This window comes from Littorina saxatilis, linkage group LG6, assembly GCF_037325665.1.
Source record: "Littorina saxatilis isolate snail1 linkage group LG6, US_GU_Lsax_2.0, whole genome shotgun sequence".
NCBI lineage: Eukaryota > Metazoa > Mollusca > Gastropoda > Littorinimorpha > Littorinidae > Littorina > Littorina saxatilis.
Window position 1 is genome coordinate 54141810 of NC_090250.1, and position 20945 is coordinate 54162754.

A 20945-nucleotide genomic window follows, 5' to 3' on the forward strand; every position below is an offset into this window, starting at 1 on the left:
CTTGCTTTCTTTCTTTCTTGCTTTCTTTCTTTCTTTCTTTCTTTCTTTCTTTCTGTCTTTCTTTCTTTCTTTCTTTCTTTCTTGCTTTCTTTCTGTCTTTCTTTCTTTCTTTCTTTCTTGCTTTCTTTCTTTCTTTCTTTCTTTCTGTCTTTCTTTCTTTCTTTCTTTCTTTCTTTCTTTCTGTCTTTCTTTCTTTCTTTCTTTCTTTCTTTCTTTCTTTCTTTCTGTCTTTCTTTCTTTCTTTCTTTCTTTCTTTCTTTCTTTCTTTCTTTCTTTCTGACTTTCTTTCTTCCTTTCTTTCTGGCTTTCTTTCTTTCTGTCTTTCTTTCTTTCTTTGTTTCTGACTTTCTTTGTTTCTGACTTTCTTTGTTTCTGACTTTCTTTCTTCCTTTCTGGCTTTCTGGCTTTCTTTCTTTATTTATTTCTGGCTTTCTTTCTTTCTTTCTGGCTTTCTGGCTTTTTTTCTTTCTTTATTTCTTTCTGACTTTCTTTCTTTTTCTCTTGCTTTCTTTCTTTCTGGCTTTCTTTCTTTCTGTCTTTCTTTCTGGCTTTCTTTCTTTCTTTCTGGCTTTCTTTCTTTCTCTCTTTCTTTCTGGCTTTCTTTCTTTCTTTCTGGCTTTCTTTCTTTCTGTCTTTCTTTCTGGCTTTCTTTCTTTCTTTCTTTCTTTCTTTCTTTCTTTCTGGCTTTCTTTCTTTCTTTCTGGCTTTCTTTCTTTGTCTCTTTCTTTCTTTCTTTCTTCCTTTCTTTCTTTCTTTCTGGCTTTCTTTCTTTCTTTCTGGCTTTCTTTCTTTCTTTCTGGCTTTCTTTCTTTGTCTCTTTCTTTCTTTGTCTCTTTCTTTCTTTCTTTCTTCCTTTCTTTCTTTCTTTCTGGCTTTCTTTCTTTCTTTCTTTCTTTCTTTGATCTTCACCGGAACATTCAGGCTCTTCAACGTGTGGTTGAATCTCACCTCTTTTTTGTGCCGATTGTTAGCTTTTGTGTTACTTTCTTTCTTCTTTCTGTCTGATTTTTTTCTTTTCTTTTTATCGCTCTCTTTTGTCTTCTTTGGAGTGTTATCCAGTCTTTTCCATGGGCATTTAGTCTTTAAAGTTTTTGAAAACTCCGGAGCAGGGCGTTTTCTGACACAACTACGAACCATCGTGGGTGTTCTTTTCGATAAGATTTCCTGAATTAGTTCTTCTAAGAATGTAGTTTCCTAAAACAACAACAACAACAACAACAACAACAACAATAACAACGATGACGACAACAACAACACATCAAGAAAAGAACCGCAGCAGTGGGTTGACAATCAGTATTCCGCAAGAGCGACGCACTGACATGGAAAAGGGGAACGGCGGCTGGAAGAAAATTGGGATGTGGAGGTAAGGGAGGGGGGGTGGGGGTGTAGGCGTGCGAGGAATTGGGGGGGGGGGGGGGAGGGCATCTCTTCCATCATTGACCGGGCATAAAAACGACCACAGTCATGAGATATAAAGGCCTTCGACTATTGAGAGACCCGGAATGGTGTTTTGGTCACACAATCAATACAAGACATCGTATTGACGTACCAACCCGGAATAAAGATTTGCAAATGGCTTGCCGTCGTTTTCTTCTTTTTTCTTTTTTTTTCTTCTTTTTTTTCTATGTGAACGGCGGAGGTATTCGCTGCCTCCATCACGCTGCTCGACGTTGTCATAACAACGGCTATGGAATTAGAGTAGATTAAGGAGAGGATGTTAAAGAGTAGTTATGGTCAGGCGTTTTTGTTGTTGGGAAAAATAGAGAAAAAAACACACACGCTTTTAGCAGCTGTACGTTTAGAGGACAAAGCTGTTAGTGTTCTCATTCTCATCATGTTTCACTGTCTCACTTCTTGCCTGTCTCTGTCTGTTTCTGTTCTGTCTGTCTCCATCTCTCTCTCTCTCTCTCCCTCTCTCTCTCTCTCTCACTCTCTCTCTCTCTCTCTCTCTCTCTCTCTCTCTCTCTCTCTCTCTCTCTCTCTCTCTCTCTCTCTCTCTCTCTCTCTCTCTCGCGCAGTGCTTTAAAGATGTCCATGTGTGAACGTGTAAGTGGGCGTAGTCGAATGTCCATGTGGGAGTGGAGCATATAAGAATGCCCATGTGTGAATGTGTAAGTGGAGCGTATAAGAATGTGTAAGTGGAGCGTGGTGGAATGTCCATGTGTGAATGGGTAAGTTGAGCGTATAAGAATGTCCATGTGTGCGATGTGTAAGTGAGACATGGATGTGTTCATGTCTGAATGCGTAAGAACAATGCAAGGAATGTCCAGAGAGGTATGGGGAAGGTGTTTCTATAACCTGCCCTGTTATATAGTGCTATATGTTTTATGTAAAATCAATGTCTTGTTTGTACTATTGTTATGTACCACGCCTGAATTTCTCTATGAGATAATAAAGTATTCTTATTCTTATTCTTATTCTTATTCTCTCTCTCTCTCTCTCTCTCTCTCTCTCTCTCTCTCTCTCTCTCTCTCTCTCTCTCTCTCTCTCTCTCTCTCTCCCTCTCTCTCTCTCACTCACTCACTTCTACTAAAGAAATTAAGTGCTATTTAAAAGACGACTCCGCCTGTGCCTTTTTTGAATCGTATATTTCAAAACGGAAACAGTATGTATCCATTAACTGTAAAACTTCGTCAAACGAGTTTGTCAGGAGTGGTGTCCCTCAAGGGTCTGTATTAGGACCTATATTGTTCTGTATTTATATAAATGATTTACCAACCCCTTCATGTGTCCGATGAAAAAGTTAGATGTGAGTTCTTCGCGGATGACTCTTCTGTTCACACCAGTCAAAAATCTTTGGAATCCGTCAACTCTTCTCTTCAAACAAGTGTGGATGAAATCACTGAGTGGTGCGTTTCTAATGCAATGATCATTCATCCGATTAAAACAAAGAGTATGGTGATAACCACGAGACAAAAACACCAATTAAGTCCTTTACAATTACAACTGTCAGTTGGTTCAACTCAAGTGCAGCAAGTTAGGGAACATAGATTATTGGGTGTTACCATTGATCAAGAGTTGAAATGGCAAACTCATTTGAGTAATATTTGCAAACTAGTATCAACAAATGTGTACCTGTTATCAAAATTAAGGCATTACGCAGATTCTGCAGCACTCAAAATGTTCTATTACGCCCACATAATGCCTCATATAAACTTCGCATCGACACTTTGGGATAACTTTTCTTTTCTTTCTTTATTTGGTGTTTAACGTCGTTTTCAACCATTGGGATAACTGCAGTGATGTTCATTTAAAAAGACTCAATTCCCTGCATCGCCGAGCTGCAAAACTTATTCTGCATGATTTGAATAGGTCCACGGATGATAAACTAAAGCTCCTGAATGTCCTCCCCTTGAAAGATCAGTTGACGTTAAACAAGGCTGTGTTCATGTATACAATTCTAAATAACGACTGTCCTAAATATTTGCAATCACATTTCAAACATGCCACAAAAAGATATGGGTCCAAAAAAAGTCATCCCTCCTATACCTCGCATAGACCTCTACAAATCGAGCTTAGCCTTCTCGGGAGCGTTTCTCTGGAACTCCTTCCCCCAACAGATAAGAAATGTAACTTCATCAGTGAAAATGTTTAAGAGACAGTCACGTTCACACATCATTCGTGAATGAAATGTCTTGCTCGATTGTTATTTTGTTAAACATTATGTACTAGTGTTAACGGATGTGTAGCTGATCGGAGCAACTTTATTCCCAAATGAAAGGTATAACTATGTCAATGTAATTTTGTAATTTTTGAGTTCTCCTTATGTAATTCCTTAAATGCACATTGTGTTGCATTCCATACAATGTATTTCTGTATTTTATATGATTGAATTTATATTTTTGTATGTGCGTCTGTCTTTATGTGTTGTATTAAGGACAGGTTGGAAGAATAGGCTTTGCCTAAAGCCTTTATCCTTTGTAATAAAGTTCTAAGTCTGAGTCTGAGTCTCTCTGTCTGTCTCTACCTCTCTCTCTGTCTTTCTCTCTCTGTCTCTCTCTCACTCTCTCTGAGTCTCTGTCTGTCTCTCTCTCTCTGTCTCTCTCTCTCTAAAACTTTTCTCATTTATTATTACTGTATGTTTGATGTTTCTATGATTCTAGTCGGGCGCACGCGTGAATATGTGTTTGTGTGAATGTAAAGGGCACATTGTAAGATTAAGCCTATGGCCTAAAATGTCTACCCTTTATGTGAATAAAATGTTCTAAGTCTAAGTCTAAGTCTCTCTCTCTCACTCTCTCTCTCTCTCACTCTTTATTTATTAAGGAGATTTCTATAGCGCATAACTAAAAGCACTATGCGCTATCTCTGTCTCTCTCCCTCTTTCTTTCACTCTCTCTCTTTCTCTCTCTCTCACTCTCTCTCTCTCTCTCTCTCTCTCTCTCTCTCTCTCTCTCTCTCTCTCTCTTTTATGTGCGTCTGTCTTTATGTGTTGTATAAAGGACAGGTTGGAAGAATAGGCTTTGCCTAAAACCTTTATCCGTTTGTAATAAAGGTCTGAGTCTGAGTCTCTCTCTCTCTCTCTGGCTCTCTCTCTCTCTCTCTCTGGCTCTCTCTCTCTCTCTGTCTCTGTCTATCTCTCTGTCTATCTCTCTGTCTCTCTCTGTCTCTGTCTCTGTCTCTGTCTCTCTCTCTCTCTCTCTCTCTCTCTCTCTCTCTCTCTCTCTCTCTTCTCTTCCCCTTGGCCCTGCCATCTTTATCTGACACATTCAACATTAAGATTCACCCGTTCAAATGCACCGCCCCCCCTCCCGTCCTTCCCGACCCACCTCAGCTAAAACAAGTCGCGTAAGGCGAAATAACAACATTTAGTCAAGCTGTCGAACTCACAGAATGAAACTGAACGCATTGCATTTTTTCACCAAGACCGCATACTCGTAGTTTCGTCAGTCCACCGCTCGTGGCAAAGGCAGTGAAATCGACAAGCCAGAATAGTGCGGTAATGGTCGCGCTGAGTAGGATAACACGCTTTTCTGTATCTCTATTCTTTTTAGCGTACTGAGTTTGTTTTTAATCCAAACATATCATATCTATATGTTTTTGGAATCAGGGACCGACAAGGAATAAGATGAAATTGTTTCTAAATCGATTTCGGACAATAAATTTTAATAATAATTTCATATTTTTAATTTTCAGAGCTTGTTTGTAATCCAAATATAACATATGTATATGTTTTTGGAATCAGAAAATGACGAAGAATAAGATGAATTGTTTTTGGATCGTTTAAAAAAATGTTTTTTAATGACAAGTTTCCGATTTTTAATGACCAAACTCATTAATTATTTTGTAAGCCACCAAGCTTAAATGCAATACCAGAGTCCGGCTTTCGTCGAAGATTGCTTTGCCAAAATGTCAATCAATTTGATTGAAAAATGAGAGTGTGACAGTGCCGCCTCAACTTTTACAAAACGCCGGATATGACGTCATCACAGACATTTATCGAAAAAATAAAAAATAAAACGTCCGGGGATATCATTCCCAGGAACTCTCATGTCAAATTTCATAAAGATCGGTCCAGTAGTTTAGTCTGAATCGCTCTACACACACACACACAGACAGACAGACACACACACATACACCACGACCCTCGTCTCGATCCCCCCCTCTATGTTAAAACATTTAGTCAAAACTTGACTAAATGTAAAAAGAGGCAAACAAGAAGAAGAAGACAGTTGTTGTTGTGATTGTGCAGATCATTCTGTTCTAGTTATCTCAATATGTGACCCTCAACCACGAAATGAGTCGCATGTCACCTCGCGCGGTTCTGCGCTAGGCTTAATATAAGTCCGGGGAGTGTCTGATAACAGTGTGAGGGTCACCTTAGTCACAGGCTTATAACTCAAACAGTTGTCGCTCTTTTCTAAAACGGTTTTCACCACTAGATAGAGCATAAAAAACTCTTTAGGAAAATGTAAAAATATGAAAATCATGCAAAGGTGACATGCGACTCACTCCGTGGTGGAGGGTCACATAATTATGTGGTCCATTATTTGACGGGTTGTGATTACTAAAGCTTATGTGTAGCTCTCCAGACTTAAAATTGTACAGATAAGTTCCACTTATGGTTTTTCTTTATCTTTTGTGTTTCAGTGTGCAAGCATCTGGCCAGTGGAACTTTCGCCATCTTTGGTGTGTCCAACGCGTCATCGATGGCAACCATCCAATCATATACCAACACGTTTAAAGTGCCCTTCGTCACATTCAGCATGGCGCAAAATACGTCATCGAATACGTCATTCCAGATTTACATGCGTCCTATTTATGTCAACGCTCTTGTGGACCTTATTTTTTACTATGGATGGACAAAAGTGTATTATATTTATGATTCTGACGAAGGTAAGACTGTTGACTTGTATTCACATTCTAAGTGTTTTATTTTTGGTCGTTCCTACTCGGTCTGGTACGCTGAAGAAAGTTTCTGTGTTATGTAATAATTAAGTTCATGTACGTGTCTGTTTTGGGAGAAAATAACCACGTTTTTTAAAGCAGCATCATTATCTTTGAAAGAGAGGCGAGTCTTCTTGTTGAAGAGGGGTGAATACATTACCGATGATGCCGGGTTTAGCCAATGCGATGCACCTTTGGGGTTTAACTTCGAGAACACAATTTCCTTTATTATCGTGTTTAATTTGTTTCTAACTATTACAGGTCTACATAATACAAGTCTAGCAAAATAACGGACATAATTATAGACTGGAAACCCAAAGCAAAAACTATGCGTAACTCCGTTTCACCATCACAGATAGTTGCTATGTATTTGCAAATTTACGAGGAAGAAAGACAAAAATTGGAGTCAATATGAAAATATATCAAAGTAAACATTTCCTGTGTCACGATCGGGTGACAGAGACCAAGAAAGCGTCACTCAGTGGAGTGCCTGTTCTGGGTCGTGTATGATAGAAAGCGCCTGTGCGTGATATTGGGTTACAGCAGAGTTTGCTGACGGTGCTCTACGAGCACGGATGTTTTGAAACGCACGAGCTTCACAGTGCAGGTTTCTGCTGTCATAGGGCTGACGGTTTTTTTCGCTGACAGCGCGCACGGGATTTTCAGGGATTGAGTTTCTCGTGTCTTTTTCCTGTTTGGGGAGGCAAAACTGTGTATAGCTGGACTGGTTTGGTGACAAGGTCAGTCACGTGTATTTGGCTAGGTGGTCTGTCAGAGACTCAAGGACGACACACTTGACACCCAGCGGCAGAAGGGGAAGGACCTAACACACAGTTACTAGAGTATGATGGTTTTTCACCGAGTATCATATTCGGCACTCTAGGGGAACTTCCACAAGTTATTCCTTTCCTCTGCCACGTATTTTGCTGAGGACAAGTCGTCACATTTCCTTCGTCGGCGATGGCTTTCGCATAAGGATTCGACAAGGGGTTCTGGACGTTTTGGGTCACTGTTGACGAACAGAGACTGTTCCAGGGAGGAGGCGGACTTTGCTTCCATTGAGAGTTACAACCATAGGCTTTTGAGGTAATAAATCATTATTTAACGCTGTTGATGAGTCTGTGTTGTGGAATGAAATACTCTCTGTTGTTCTTTCCAGGTTAGCGCATAATTTACTCTCTGTGACGCTAAAATACTAATCTGTATATGGTTTTTGCAGATAGGGAGAGAAGGACGGAAAATGGCTGTTTTGTTGTTGTAAAAAGTCAGTTTTGTGCAGGCCCACGTGCTCGATGAGATATTTAAAGATGACATGTTTTAAGGTGGTGGGTGAGGGGTAGCTGACATGTTTAGTGCACCGATGCTTTCTGTTTGCAGCCTTCCTTCGTTCGTTCGTTTCGTTCGTTCGTTACGTTCCCGTAACATCGGCACGGCTGACTCTGGCGGGAACTGTTGAGGCTACGCTAACCAGGAGACCGGCTAACCAGGAGACCGGCTAACCAGGAGACCGGCTAACCAGGAGACCGGCTAACCAGCGAACCGACTAACCAGCATACCGGCTAAGCAGCAGCAGCAGAGATAAAGCTAAGTGCACCATGTCGTACGCACCCCGTTGACCACCGTTGTCTTTTCGTATCTATGATTTCATTGGAGTAGGGACAACGTGGGGTGTGTGACACCTGCACGAACTAGAGCTTTTCGAACAGAACATTCTCATTTGACTGTATTTACACGGGTTCAGCGTGTTACTATAATTTTCTACATACTACTGGCATTTTGTCAGTGAACACTGGTTTTTTACGTGTTGAGAACGTAAAAGGAACATATTTTGAGTGAAGGCTCGAGGGAGGTGGAGAGTTTATACATAAACAGGCGTCTGAAACTTATACTTTTGTTGACTCTATTTAATTGTATGCCTGCGAGAGTGGATCGTGGTGTGGTTAGTTAATTAGTAGTAATTAACCGGTTCATAATCACCTTGAGTGATTTATTGAAACGTGACACGTGGGGGCCAAGCCGGGATTTACTCAGTTAATTTCTGACTGATAAAGACCCACCAATTAAGGATAACTAAGAGCAGATAATCTCGTCAGTGCTCGACTTATTTTCTGCTTGGTGCTACCCTTTTTTGTATAGTTTTGATCATATACCACACCTTAAGCGATTCACATCTTGCAGGAAATGTAAATTGTAATTTGTGAGTTATTGTATGCGCTAACTGTGATTACTTCCCTTTCCTTTGTTTGTGAATCTTTGTTGTTGTACGTTCAGAGTTTTCCGTTGCAGAGAGCTGAGCGGGGTTAACGGATTTGTTGTTCGTTTTACTCAGTTTTCTCTACATTGTTGTTTCGCATTCTGTAACAGGTTACATTTCTACCGTCTTGTTTTACTTGGATTTTTCTCCATATTTTGACTTTGTTGGAATTTTGGGGGGGAAGGGTCCGAGGACTTCTGTCCTAACCAAGGCTGTGGGAGACACTCTGTTTCACCGCAAAAAGCAGCCGATAAAGTAGGCCACGGCTGTGGGAAACACTTTGTTTCACCGCAAAAAGCAGCCATAAAGTAGGCTACGCGATTTGTTCTACACCGTTTGGATTTTTCTTCTGCATTTTCTGGTTGCTGGATTTTTGTATCCACCGCTTTCATCACCGCGTGTTCTAGCTATAGCTGCGTTAGACTTATTTTGGTAATAAAGCTTTGCTAAAACTAACCATGGCTACAGGGGGATCTCCTACGAGGAGAATAACTTTCGAGACTCCTGGGAGCGAGCAACCGACTGAGCGAGACGCACGCGTTAGAGCCCGAAGCGTTCTAAAACGCTTAGAAGTAGAACGGAAGGAAGAATTTGAGCGACTGACAAGAAAAGAAGAACGTGACCGACAGGACAAGAAGGACGAACTTGACAGACAAGAAAGGGAACGACAGGCAGAACGACAGGCTGAACGAGACAGACAGGAAAGGAAAGAAGAACGTGACAGACAGGAAAAGAAAGACGAACTTGACAGACAAGAAAGGGAACGACAGGCAGAACGAGACAGACAGGAAAGGAAAGACGAACTTGACAGACAAGAAAGAGAACGAGACAGACAAGAAAAGAAAGACGAGCTTGAGAGACAGGAACGACAGGCCGAGCGTGACAGACAGGAACGGAAAGAGAAAGAGCAGGCGGATCGCGATCTCCAGCTAGAGCTAGCTAGGCTACAGGCCGAGAAGGGTACGCTTACTCAGGCTAGCGCGCCGACGTTTGTTGCCGACCGTACGAGACTGCCGACGTTCGACGATGACAAGGACGAGCTCGACGACTTTTTACGCCGGTTTGAGCGCATTGCATCCGACCAGAAGTGGGAAGAGGCCACGTGGGCTAGCCGCCTTAGCACCTGCTTAAAGGGACGCGCATTGCAGCTCTACAACGCTTTGGAGGACGACGAGGCGAGAGACTATCAGGCACTAAAGAAGGCGTTACTCCAGCGCTTCAACCTGACTGCTGAAGCCTACAGACGACGTCTGCGTAACAGCAAGAGACTGAGCGGCGAGCTGAGTCATCAGTTTGTGGCACGCCTTAATCTCTACCTGCGGCGCTGGGTGGAGATGGCCGAAAAGGACTGGACCGTCAACGACCTTGCCGACCTCATTGTCATGGAGCAACTGATGTCCAGCCTGCGACCTGAGGTGGTGACCTTCGTGCAGGAGCACCAGCCAAAGACTACTCAGGAAGCAGCCGACTGGATCAGAGTGCACGAGGACGCCCAGGCGATCTCCGGCAAATCCTCAGGCTCACGGCCAGGAAAATCGGGAAATTCGGGTTCTTCAGGACCCAAGGACGGGAAGGACGATCAGGGACACAAAGGATCAAGTTCCAGAACTGACATCCAGTGTTACTACTGCAACAAGCGGGGCCACGTGAAGAAGGACTGCCACAAGAGACAGGCTGACCAGAAGGGCGTTCACTTCGTTGGCAGTGAGGAGTTCAGGGACGTCACGAGCTCATGCACCATTCCACAACTCTGCGTTCCGTGCTCCAGGAAACATTTCCAGCCCCACTGCAACGTCTACGTTAACGGAGTGAAGGGCGAAGGTCTGCGGGACACAGGGGCAGACATGATAGTGGTTCGGGCGAGTCTAGTTCCAGCTATGGCCTACACAGGAGACAGCATCAGGGTGAGAATGGCCGAGGCATCTCACGCTTACGACTTGAACACGGCAGTGATCAAGGTCGTAACCCCGTTGTTCACGGGGACCATTGTGGCCGTCGTCATGGACGATCCTCCATGCGACCTGCTCATTGGAAACCGGGTTCAGTTTGTGGACGGCGTCACCAGGGAGGTTCCCGTTTATCGGTCTCCCGACGTCATTTCAGTGCTCACGCGGGCACAGGCGGAGCGAGAGGACAAACCTCTCAAACCCCTACCTGCTGCACGAGCTGCCCTGGGGAACGTGACCCCCGCGCTTCTCGCGAAGGCTCAGGATTCTGACCCGACCTTAGCTACTCCTCGGGAGCACGCGAAGTCGGGGAAGGTGAAGCTGAGCGGGAAGCATGGGAGGTCAAGGTTCCTCAGGGACAAGAAGTTGCTCTACCGGGAGTTCAGCAACCAAGAAGGTACATTCAAACAGGTTGTCGTGCCTCGCGAGTTTCGCGAGGGTGTCATGGCAACGGCACACGACTCGATTCTGGGAGGTCATCTTGGTACCAAGAAGACCACGGATCGTGTCTGGCGCCACTTTTACTGGCCAGGCATCTGCACGGATGTCCGACGTTTCTGTGCGTCCTGCGATAAGTGCCAGAAGGTGGTTGCCAAAGGAAGGGTGAGGAAGGTCCCCTTGGAGAAGATGCCGCTCATCGACGAACCCTTTCGTCGGGTGGCAGTGGACATCATCGGGCCCATCTTGCCTGCGTCTGAGGACGGAAACAGATACATTTTGACCATGGTGGACTACGCTACTCGATACCCAGAGGCGATCCCTCTGAAATCGATTGAAGCCACGCGAGTAGCTGAGGCTCTGGTTACTATGTGGTCCCGGCTGGGAATTCCATCAGAGGTACTCACCGACAGAGGCACGCAGTTCACGGGAGGAGTGATGGCGGAGGCAGCACGACTGCTATCACTGGAGCAGCACTTCACCACTCCTTACCATGCTCAGTGCAACGGACTGGTGGAAAGGTTCAATGGCACCTTGAAGACCATGCTGAGGAAACTAGCTCAGGAGAAACCACGCACGTGGGACAGGTACATCCCAGCATTGCTTTTTGCATACCGCGAGGTTCCTCAGGAGAGCTTGGGCTTTTCCCCATTTGAGTTGTTGTACGGCAGACAGGTACGCGGTCCCATGGCTATCCTGCGTCAGGCTTGGACAGACGAAGAAGCTGACGAGGAGGTGCAGACGACAGCGACCTACATCGTAGAACTCAGGAACAGGATTGAAGAGACCTGCAAACTGGCTCAAGAGAACCTGGGAAGAGCAGCACAGCGTTACGCGCGAGGATTCGACCGCAAGGCACGGCCGCGCAGCTTCAAGATCGGAGAACGGGTGTTGCTACTTCTACCTGTCAAACACAACAAGCTACAACTGCAGTGGCAAGGACCTTTTGAGGTGACAGCGAGGGTGGGCCAGAACGACTACAGGATCATGATGCACGGGAAAGCACGCCTGTACCACGCCAACCTGCTGCGCGCCTACATAGAGAGGACAGCCTACGGGGAGAAGAACAAAGACCAGAAGAACAAAGACAAGAAGACAGAGAAGGTTGCAGTCATCAGGGGTGAAACGAGGGGTTGCTCGTTCTTGAGGACGACCTTTCTGTCTGGAAACAGATCATCAACCTCTGCAATATCTTCAGGTTGCAAGGTTGGCAAACGCCAGACTTATGCGCTGGGCGTTGATTCTCCAACCGTACCAATTCACGGTACGCGTCATTCCGGGCGCCAACAATGTTGGAGCTGACTTTCTCTCTCGGGCTGGAGAGGAGAACATGACTGTGAGCGAAACCGAGGTTTCGTCTTGAAGAGGGGAGGTGTGTCACGATCGGGTGACAGAGACCAAGAAAGCGTCACTCAGTGGAGTGCCTGTTCTGGGTCGTGTATGATAGAAAGCGCCTGTGCGTGATATTGGGTTACAGCAGAGTTTGCTGACGGTGCTCTACGAGCACGGATGTTTTGGAACGCACGAGCTTCACAGTGCAGGTTTCTGCTGTCATAGGGCTGACGGTTTTTTTCGCTGACAGCGCGCACGGGATTTTCAGGGATTGAGTTTCTCGTGTCTTTTTCCTGCTTAGGGAGGCAAAACTGTGTATAGCTGGACTGGTTTGGTGACAAGGTCAGTCACGTGTATTTGGCTAGGTGGTCTGTCAGAGACTCAAGGACGACACACTTGACACCCAGCGGCAGAAGGGGAAGGACCTAACACACAGTTACTAGAGTATGATGGTTTTTCACCGAGTATCATATTCGGCACTCTAGGGGAACTTCCACAAGTTATTCCTTTCCTCTGCCACGTATTTTGCTGAGGACAAGTCGTCACATTTCCTTCGTCGGCGATGGCTTTCGCATAAGGATTCGACAAGGGGTTCTGGACGTTTTGGGTCACTGTTGACGAACAGAGACTGTTCCAGGGAGGAGGCGGACTTTGCTTCCATTGAGAGTTACAACCATAGGCTTTTGAGGTAATAAATCATTATTTAACGCTGTTGATGAGTCTGTGTTGTGGAATGAAATACTCTCTGTTGTTCTTTCCAGGTTAGCGCATAATTTACTCTCTGTGACGCTAAAATACTAATCTGTATATGGTTTTTGCAGATAGGGAGAGAAGGACGGAAAATGGCTGTTTTGTTGTTGTAAAAAGTCAGTTTTGTGCAGGCCCACGTGCTCGATGAGATATTTAAAGATGACATGTTTTAAGGTGGTGGGTGAGGGGTAGCTGACATGTTTAGTGCACCGATGCTTTCTGTTTGCAGCCTTCCTTCGTTCGTTCGTTTCGTTCGTTCGTTACGTTCCCGTAACATCGGCACGGCTGACTCTGGCGGGAACTGTTGAGGCTACGCTAACCAGGAGACCGGCTAACCAGGAGACCGGCTAACCAGGAGACCGGCTAACCAGGAGACCGGCTAACCAGCGAACCGACTAACCAGCATACCGGCTAAGCAGCAGCAGCAGAGATAAAGCTAAGTGCACCATGTCGTACGCACCCCGTTGACCACCGTTGTCTTTTCGTATCTATGATTTCATTGGAGTAGGGACAACGTGGGGTGTGTGACACCTGCACGAACTAGAGCTTTTCGAACAGAACATTCTCATTTGACTGTATTTACACGGGTTCAGCGTGTTACTATAATTTTCTACATACTACTGGCATTTTGTCAGTGAACACTGGTTTTTTACGTGTTGAGAACGTAAAAGGAACATATTTTGAGTGAAGGCTCGAGGGAGGTGGAGAGTTTATATATAAACAGGCGTCTGAAACTTATACTTTTGTTGACTCTATTTAATTGTATGCCTGCGAGAGTGGATCGTGGTGTGGTTAGTTAATTAGTAGTAATTAACCGGTTCATAATCACCTTGAGTGATTTATTGAAACGTGACATCCTGTATGTTTCAAAAAGATAAATAACTTTGACCAATTTTTTGTATTCGTTTTTTCAAAAAATGTTTTACTTTGTGTTTAAAGGAGCACTCCTCCGCCTTGTGAACACAGTTCTCCTCTCTGTCTCAGATCTAGCCATGCTTAAAGACAGGATTAGACCATCCCTCCACTTGGTCACATACCACAAAGCATCACCCTGGCTGCTTGCTGTGGGGAGTTGCTTCTTTTTTTATGAATGAACGTCCAACAATTGATATCAATTCTGTAACAAAAATAGACCGGCACGGTTGGCCTAGTGGTAAGGCGTCCGCCCCGTGATCGGGAGGTCGTGGGTTCGAACCCCGGCCGGGTCATACCTAAGACTTTAAAATTGGCAATCTAGTGGCTGCTCCGCCTGGCGTCTGGCATTATGGGGTTAGTGCTAGGACTGGTTGGTCCGGTGTCAGAATAATGTGACTGGGTGAGACACATGAAGCCTGTGCTGCGACTTCTGTCTTGTGTGTGGCGCACGTTATATGTCAAAGCAGCACCGCCCTGATATGGCCCTTCGTGGTCGGCTGGGCGTTAAGCAAACAAACAAACAAACAAACAAAAATAGCAGTGTGCACAAAGAGCGCCAGGCTGTTGATTGTGTATATGTGACCAAGTGGGGGGGGGGGGGGGTGGTCTTATCCAAGGTAAAGTCCTGGTCAAATCTGAGACGGTGAGCGGAGAGGGTCTTTGAGCTATCCCCGTAGTTTTAACACACTGGTAACTCAAAGCAAACATTGTTCTGGTTTTCTTGCTAAAACACCTGCCCCTGCTAAATACGCCTTCGTTTCAATAACGAGGCTTTCTCGGGAGTCAGGTTTGCCATTTGAAGACGAACATGTCGAAATGCGTTACCCTTTTTGGCGCAAGATTGAGAAATGTTGCTCACAAACAGTCTGCGGGCTCCATGCGGGCAGGTGCATTCCTGGGCAACACGAAATGTCAGTGGGAGATGTAAATCTCAGATCAGGAGCGAGCTGCTTCCTTATGAGAGTTTGTTTTGTTGAGCTTGTTTAATATGTTGGTCTGCAAGAGTCTGCGTCTGGTTTCCTTAGCTCTGTTGTAATAGTAGAGCTGTTGTTGTTGTTGTTGTTGTTGTTGTTGTGGTTGTGGTTGTTGCGGTTGTGGTTGGTGTTGGCGGTTGGAGTGGTAGTAATGGTGAGGCACTGTTTTGTGTTTTATGAAGATAATGTTTAATAAAGGTGTAAAATAGCTTTTGGTCGCTTTGAGGTGTTTGAAGAGACTTTATGTGGTACACACGTTAAGTAAGGATTACGTGACCCGGGGTGTTTCTTTGTGTGTACCAATATGCCCTTTTTTGTATCCTATTTTGTTAGGGGGGTGGTTGTGGTAGTGGTGTACATAGTGGTTGTGTCGCTGCCGCTGTGTGTGTGCTATGACACCTTGTTAGTTTGGTGGTCTTCTTCTCGTTACATCCCTCTTTCTTTCAGCCATGTTGACGTTTTTTCTATTTTTCAGGATTAATACGTCTGCAGCAGCTGTTCCAAGCAGTGAACGCGCACGACAGGTTTTTGAGCATTGACGCTAAACGAGTAGCCTCTGTGGACAACTGCTATAACGTTCTACGGCAGTTACACAAACAGGAAGAAAAGACATTGAGAAGAATTCTCCTGGATGTTCAAGTGGATGAGGCGGAGGAGATTATACTTCGAGTGGTGGGTATTTTACTCTGTTTATCTCATTGCGAGTGATTGCTTGTTTGTTAGAAGGGTATTATTCATCGAGCACTTTTTCTGGCAGTGTAGAGCAGTGCAACCCATATGGCAGGAATGTCAAGGGTACATATTTAAATGTACAGGCAAAAATATAAAGTTAAGCTGCGAAGAGGCTCTTTTTGGGTATTTCACACGTGATATCCCCAGAGAGAAAACCTTCATAATTAATCACCTTATATTGATATCGAAAATGTGCATAAGCCAGTTTAAGTACGGAAATCCAAAAACTAACATGAAGGTCTTATTTCAGAACCAAGCTCGACTTCGAAATCTCTAGTAAAATTGAACTGTGTATAAGAATATAGATAAATAGTAGTATAGTGCTGTTAATGTAAAGTTATTTATATATGCGCCGTATGATGCTGTGCTGAAAACTAGTACTGTAATTGGTAATTTGTAAATTCTCGCCTTTGTCCATCGAGCGTTGGATTAATTAACTTGTTATGTATTGTCCCGCTGAAAATGATATTACTTAACAGAAATATGGGAACAACAACAACAACAACACACACACACACACACACACACACACACACACACACACACACACACACGCACTCACACACACACACGCACATACACGCAAACAAACGCACAAACTACTAGACATAGCAAAGGTGAATGAAATAGCTGTAACGTTAGAGTAACTGTAGTGAAGAGTGTCCATCATATGAATACATGTCCAGGCTAGGTATTAAGGATAAGCGGAAAGAAGTAGAAAAAATAAAAAAATAAAAAGACCTATGAAGAAGGATGCTCCCCGCCCAACAACAACAAAAAACAAAAAAAAGAAGGGTTGCAGCAGCCTGCATGCAACTGAGGTCCAAAAAAAAGGGGTATTATTTACCAATGATATATGGTTTCCAATTGCCCAAAGAGCTACATAGTTTGGCTTTAGGGTCGAAATTATGTCACCACACAGCAGAAATACTCGAAATACTGTGATTTCTCAACGCGTTTGTTTAATTTTCGTCCAACGTTTTGTTCCTAAGAGGGGCCTGTATGTTCCACGTTTCCCCCCCCCCCCCCCCCCTCTCGCATCCTCCGTCTTCTTCTCTTGGTATTCTTCTTCTGCTGGGGCTGGTTCTGTCTTTCCATTCACTGCTCTATTCTGATGTCTGTCTGGCTGGCTGGCTGGCTAATTACACATTTCAACAAACAAATATATTGGTGCTTGCTTTGCGGTGCAAGCTGTGTGTGTTTGTGTATATCCTAGTATTTTGCCTTACGTTTGTAACATACATTTTCCACTTGTTGTGTGTGCTGTTATACATTTCAACTATTTGCCTCTTTCTTTTCAGATGCGAGCGACAGATATAAACAATTCTAAATTTCACTTTTTATTAGGAGATTTGGTAAGTATACATTTCGGAGCAATTGCCTACCAATATATATGTGTGTGTGTGTGTGTGTGTGTGTGTGTGTGTGTGTGTGTGTGTGTCTGTGTGTGTGCGTGTGTGTGTACCCCCGTTTCCACAGGTTTGGTTGCCTAAATCACCATAAGGCAACCATCCACACGTGGATGGCAACCTAAACTCTGGATGGCAACCTAATTGTGTGGATGGTCGCTTCATTTAACACCGTTAAATTGACTTTTTTGACGGAAAGAATGTCATAACAATGTTCAAAATGACATTCTTTCCGTCCTCTATAGGCGACGAAATAGGTCAAATTTTGTGCATTTTTTAGTGCAAAATTCTTCGATGCCGGAGCGAGTACTGCACCCAGTGCTGTTGTAGTGCAAGTGCACTAGAAAGGCACTACACCCAGTGCCGCCTCTTAGGTAACCATCCACACTTTAGGTATGTGTGTGTGTGTGTGTGTCTGTGTCTGTGTGTCTGTGTGTCTGTGTCTGTGTCTGTGTTTGTATGTGTGTGTGTGTGTGTGTGTGTGTGTGTGTGTGTGTGTTCGGATGTGTGTCTCCTTTGTATATTTCATAATTCCTTTTGTGTAAAAGCTTTTAATGATACTGGTATTAAAACCTCAAGGCGTCGACATCGTCTTTCATTCTTTCTGAGTTTGTTCTGTGCACAAGCAGCTGTCTCTCGTTTTAAAATGCCATTCGTTTTTTTCTCGTCAAAAGTTCTCGTATCGTTTCAATGAAGGCTTGACACCACTGCTTAAAACAAACAATGGAAGGCAAAACATTGGCGACATCAGTTTCTTTGGTCTTTAACTACGTCAGGTATTGTTTGTTTCAGGGTAAGTTAGAGATGAATGTTCAGGGTAGACAGGGGGATTAACATAACGGGGTGCTGTTGTAACTACGTCATGTATTGTTTGTTTCAGGGTATGTTAGAGATGAATTTAACCAACTTCCGGGTAGGGGGGATGAACATAACGGGATTCTCATTGGTTGACCCCCATCGAGACTCCGCCCAGATACTGCTGGACAAGTGGAAGAATTTAGATACCCGCCAGTGGCCGGGTGCTGGCATTAATAACATCAAGGTGTGTATCATGAGAAACATTGCTAATTAATTACTAGAGTGGTAGTGTATACGCATGTTTATATCGTGTGTGTGTGTGTGTGTGTGTGTGTGTGTGTGTGTGTGTGTGTGTGTGTGTGTGTCTGTGTGTGTGTCTGTGTGTGTGTGTGTGTGTGTGTGTGTGTGTGTGTGTGTGTGTGTGTGTGTGTGTGTGTGTGTGTGTGTGTGTGTGTGTGTGTGTGTGTGTGTGTGTGTGTGTGTGTGTCTGTGTGTGTGTGTGTGTGTGTGAGTGTGTGTGTGTGTGTGTGTGTGTGTGTGTGTGTAAGCTCGGGGACTATCGTTACAGTGTCCCATACGCAACTCTGCAATATCCACCATAAACTTGACTAAAAACCATAACTATTTTGCTTGCAGCTTTTTTGGTCTCCTGCTGGTTTTCAATTAGTAAACTCAAAAGCCTATGTAATAGTTATTTTAAAGCAATATCCGTGTACTACTGTAACGATCGTCCCCTTTCACGAAAAAAAATCGAATTTTACAACATCAACCGATAATGGCATTATCTGCTGCTTTTCTTTGTAGGGTTTTATATTAAACTGTAATGTAGGTTACTTGCACACACAATTTTAGCTTTCTTTTTTACTTTTTAAATGTCAGCCTCAATTCTTCTTCCCTGTAACCAGTAGCAAATAATTACGAATGGTCATTTAGTTGAGTGTATACAATGATAATTTATATGTGTTGACGTACACACAAACGAGAAAAAAATCCCAACATATGTCTTGTGTTGACGCACAGTACGAGTCAGCCCTAGCAGTAGACGCCGTCAAGTTGTTCACACGGGCCTTCAACTCCATCCTGTCACGTGACAAGGGCTTCCTTCACGAGGCTGTGACGTCAGGGGCCAACAAGTACATCAAGTGCACAGACGACTCGGAGGTCAGGACAGGCCCCGGGGTCAAAATTCTGCAACAGATGAAAAGGGTGAGATGTCATATCGTGTGCTATGTTTCAGTGTGTGGATAAAGTTATAGGGGCTTTGCTTGGTCCAATCACGAAATGTGTGTTTGGTTTACAGTTGGTCAGGGTGCACGTGCGTGATTACCACAAGAGTCACAAAATAGACAGTCTGTGTGTTTGTATATTTGTGTGTGTGTGTGTGTGTGTGTGTGTGTGTGTGTGTGTGTGCGTGTGTGTGTGTGTGTGTGTGTGTGTGTGTGTTTGTTTATGTGTGTGTTTGTTTATGTGTCTGTGTCTGTGTGCGAGTGTGTATGTCTGTGTCTGTGTCTGTGTATGTGTGTGTCAGTTTGTGCCTGTGTTTGTTCGGGTAAATATCCGAAGCACAAAGTAATTAACAGATGAAAAGGGTGTGGTGAAATCGTGTGCTTCGCTTCATTGTTTTATTAGAGGTGTCACTAAGTTTCTGGGAATATTCACGGAAAATGTATCGGGTTTACTTTTAGTCAGGGTGCATGTGTGTTTGTGGAAGGGGTGGGGGTCGCATTTGTTATTGCACGTCTGCGTGCGTGTACCTTTGAGCAAATGAATATTGCAGGAAAGACCGTCACGTTTCATTTTTATTATTGATCCACCTGCTTCACAGCCTGCGCTTAAACAACATTTGTTTTATCTTTCGTAATGGCAGGCGAAATTTGCTCGTGAAAATAAAAATAAAAACTACAGAGAAAAAGGAGGAGAGATGTATGTAATGTGAGTAAAATAATAAAACACGGCGCTGCGGGCGACTGGACCAGGAAGTCGACAACAAGTGCACTGTCCTTTGACCTCTCTTACAGGAGGTGATACAGGAAAGGAAAGCAAATAAGCAAATAATACATTTCATAAACGAAGACCCCGAAAAGCAAATCTGAGAGGCTAGGGAAGGTTGCTAAAAGCAGAGAGCTTCGTAGTCAACAGCTTAGCTGTCTTCTGCTGACACAATGCTCTATCCATAACGACCAGAGTTTGCTATTTGGAGGAACATAAACTATCCCTATTCCTTTTTTGTAAAATCAACCTAATTATCATATATCTTTCAAAGAAAACAATGTTCACGGACAGATTGTTTTTCGTTTTGTTTTAGATAATAATTCTGTCGTAAGTAATGTGATGTTTGCATGTCGCCTTGATGAAGGCCATTACAGTTGTCATCACGGATACAGGTTTGAAGGAATTAAAACAAACACAATTTGTTGAAATTATTTTTGTCAAATCGATCATTCACTGATTTTAACATATTTTGTATCTGGTACTGTTGGTGGCAAATCTGTCTAATCTGTGTGGATTGTTCAAACACAGTAGTATTTACTGTGTAAAATGTTTTAATAATAACATATGTGACCCTCCAACACGGAATGAGTCGCATGTCACCTCGCGCGGTTGTGCGCTAGGCTTAATATAAGTCCGGGGGGTGTCAAGTATCAGTGTGAGGGTCACCTTAGTCACAGGCTTATAACTCGAAAAGTTTTAGCTCTTTTCTAAAAACGGTTTTCACCACTGGATAGAACATACAAAACTCTTTAGGAAAATGTAAAAATATGAAAATCATGCAAAAATGACATGCGACTCATTCCGTGGTGAAGGGTCACATATATTTTGCATGATTTTCATATTTTTACATTTTCTTAAAGAGTTTTTTATGCTCTATCTAGTGGTGAAAACCGTTTTAGAAAAGAGCGACAACTGTTTGAGTTATAAGCCTGTGACTAAGGTGACCCTCACACTGTTATCAGACACTCCCCGGACTTATATTAAGCCTAGCGCAGAACCGCGCGAGGTGACATGCGAC

General features: G+C 43.7%; 1 protein-coding gene across 2 annotated transcripts in view; it reads left to right on the forward strand.

Annotated features, from left to right (window-relative positions):
- LOC138969535 (glutamate receptor-like) overlaps window positions 1-20945 on the forward strand; it is a 134339-nt gene that overhangs the window by 89087 nt on the left and 24307 nt on the right. For both annotated transcript variants that reach the window (XM_070342362.1, XM_070342361.1), the window contains exons 3-7: window positions 6091-6336; window positions 15472-15668; window positions 17030-17083; window positions 18018-18179; window positions 18956-19141. In XM_070342362.1, the coding sequence (XP_070198463.1) occupies window positions 6091-6336; window positions 15472-15668; window positions 17030-17083; window positions 18018-18179; window positions 18956-19141 (845 nt within the window). The remainder of the gene's footprint in view (window positions 1-6090; window positions 6337-15471; window positions 15669-17029; window positions 17084-18017; window positions 18180-18955; window positions 19142-20945) is intronic.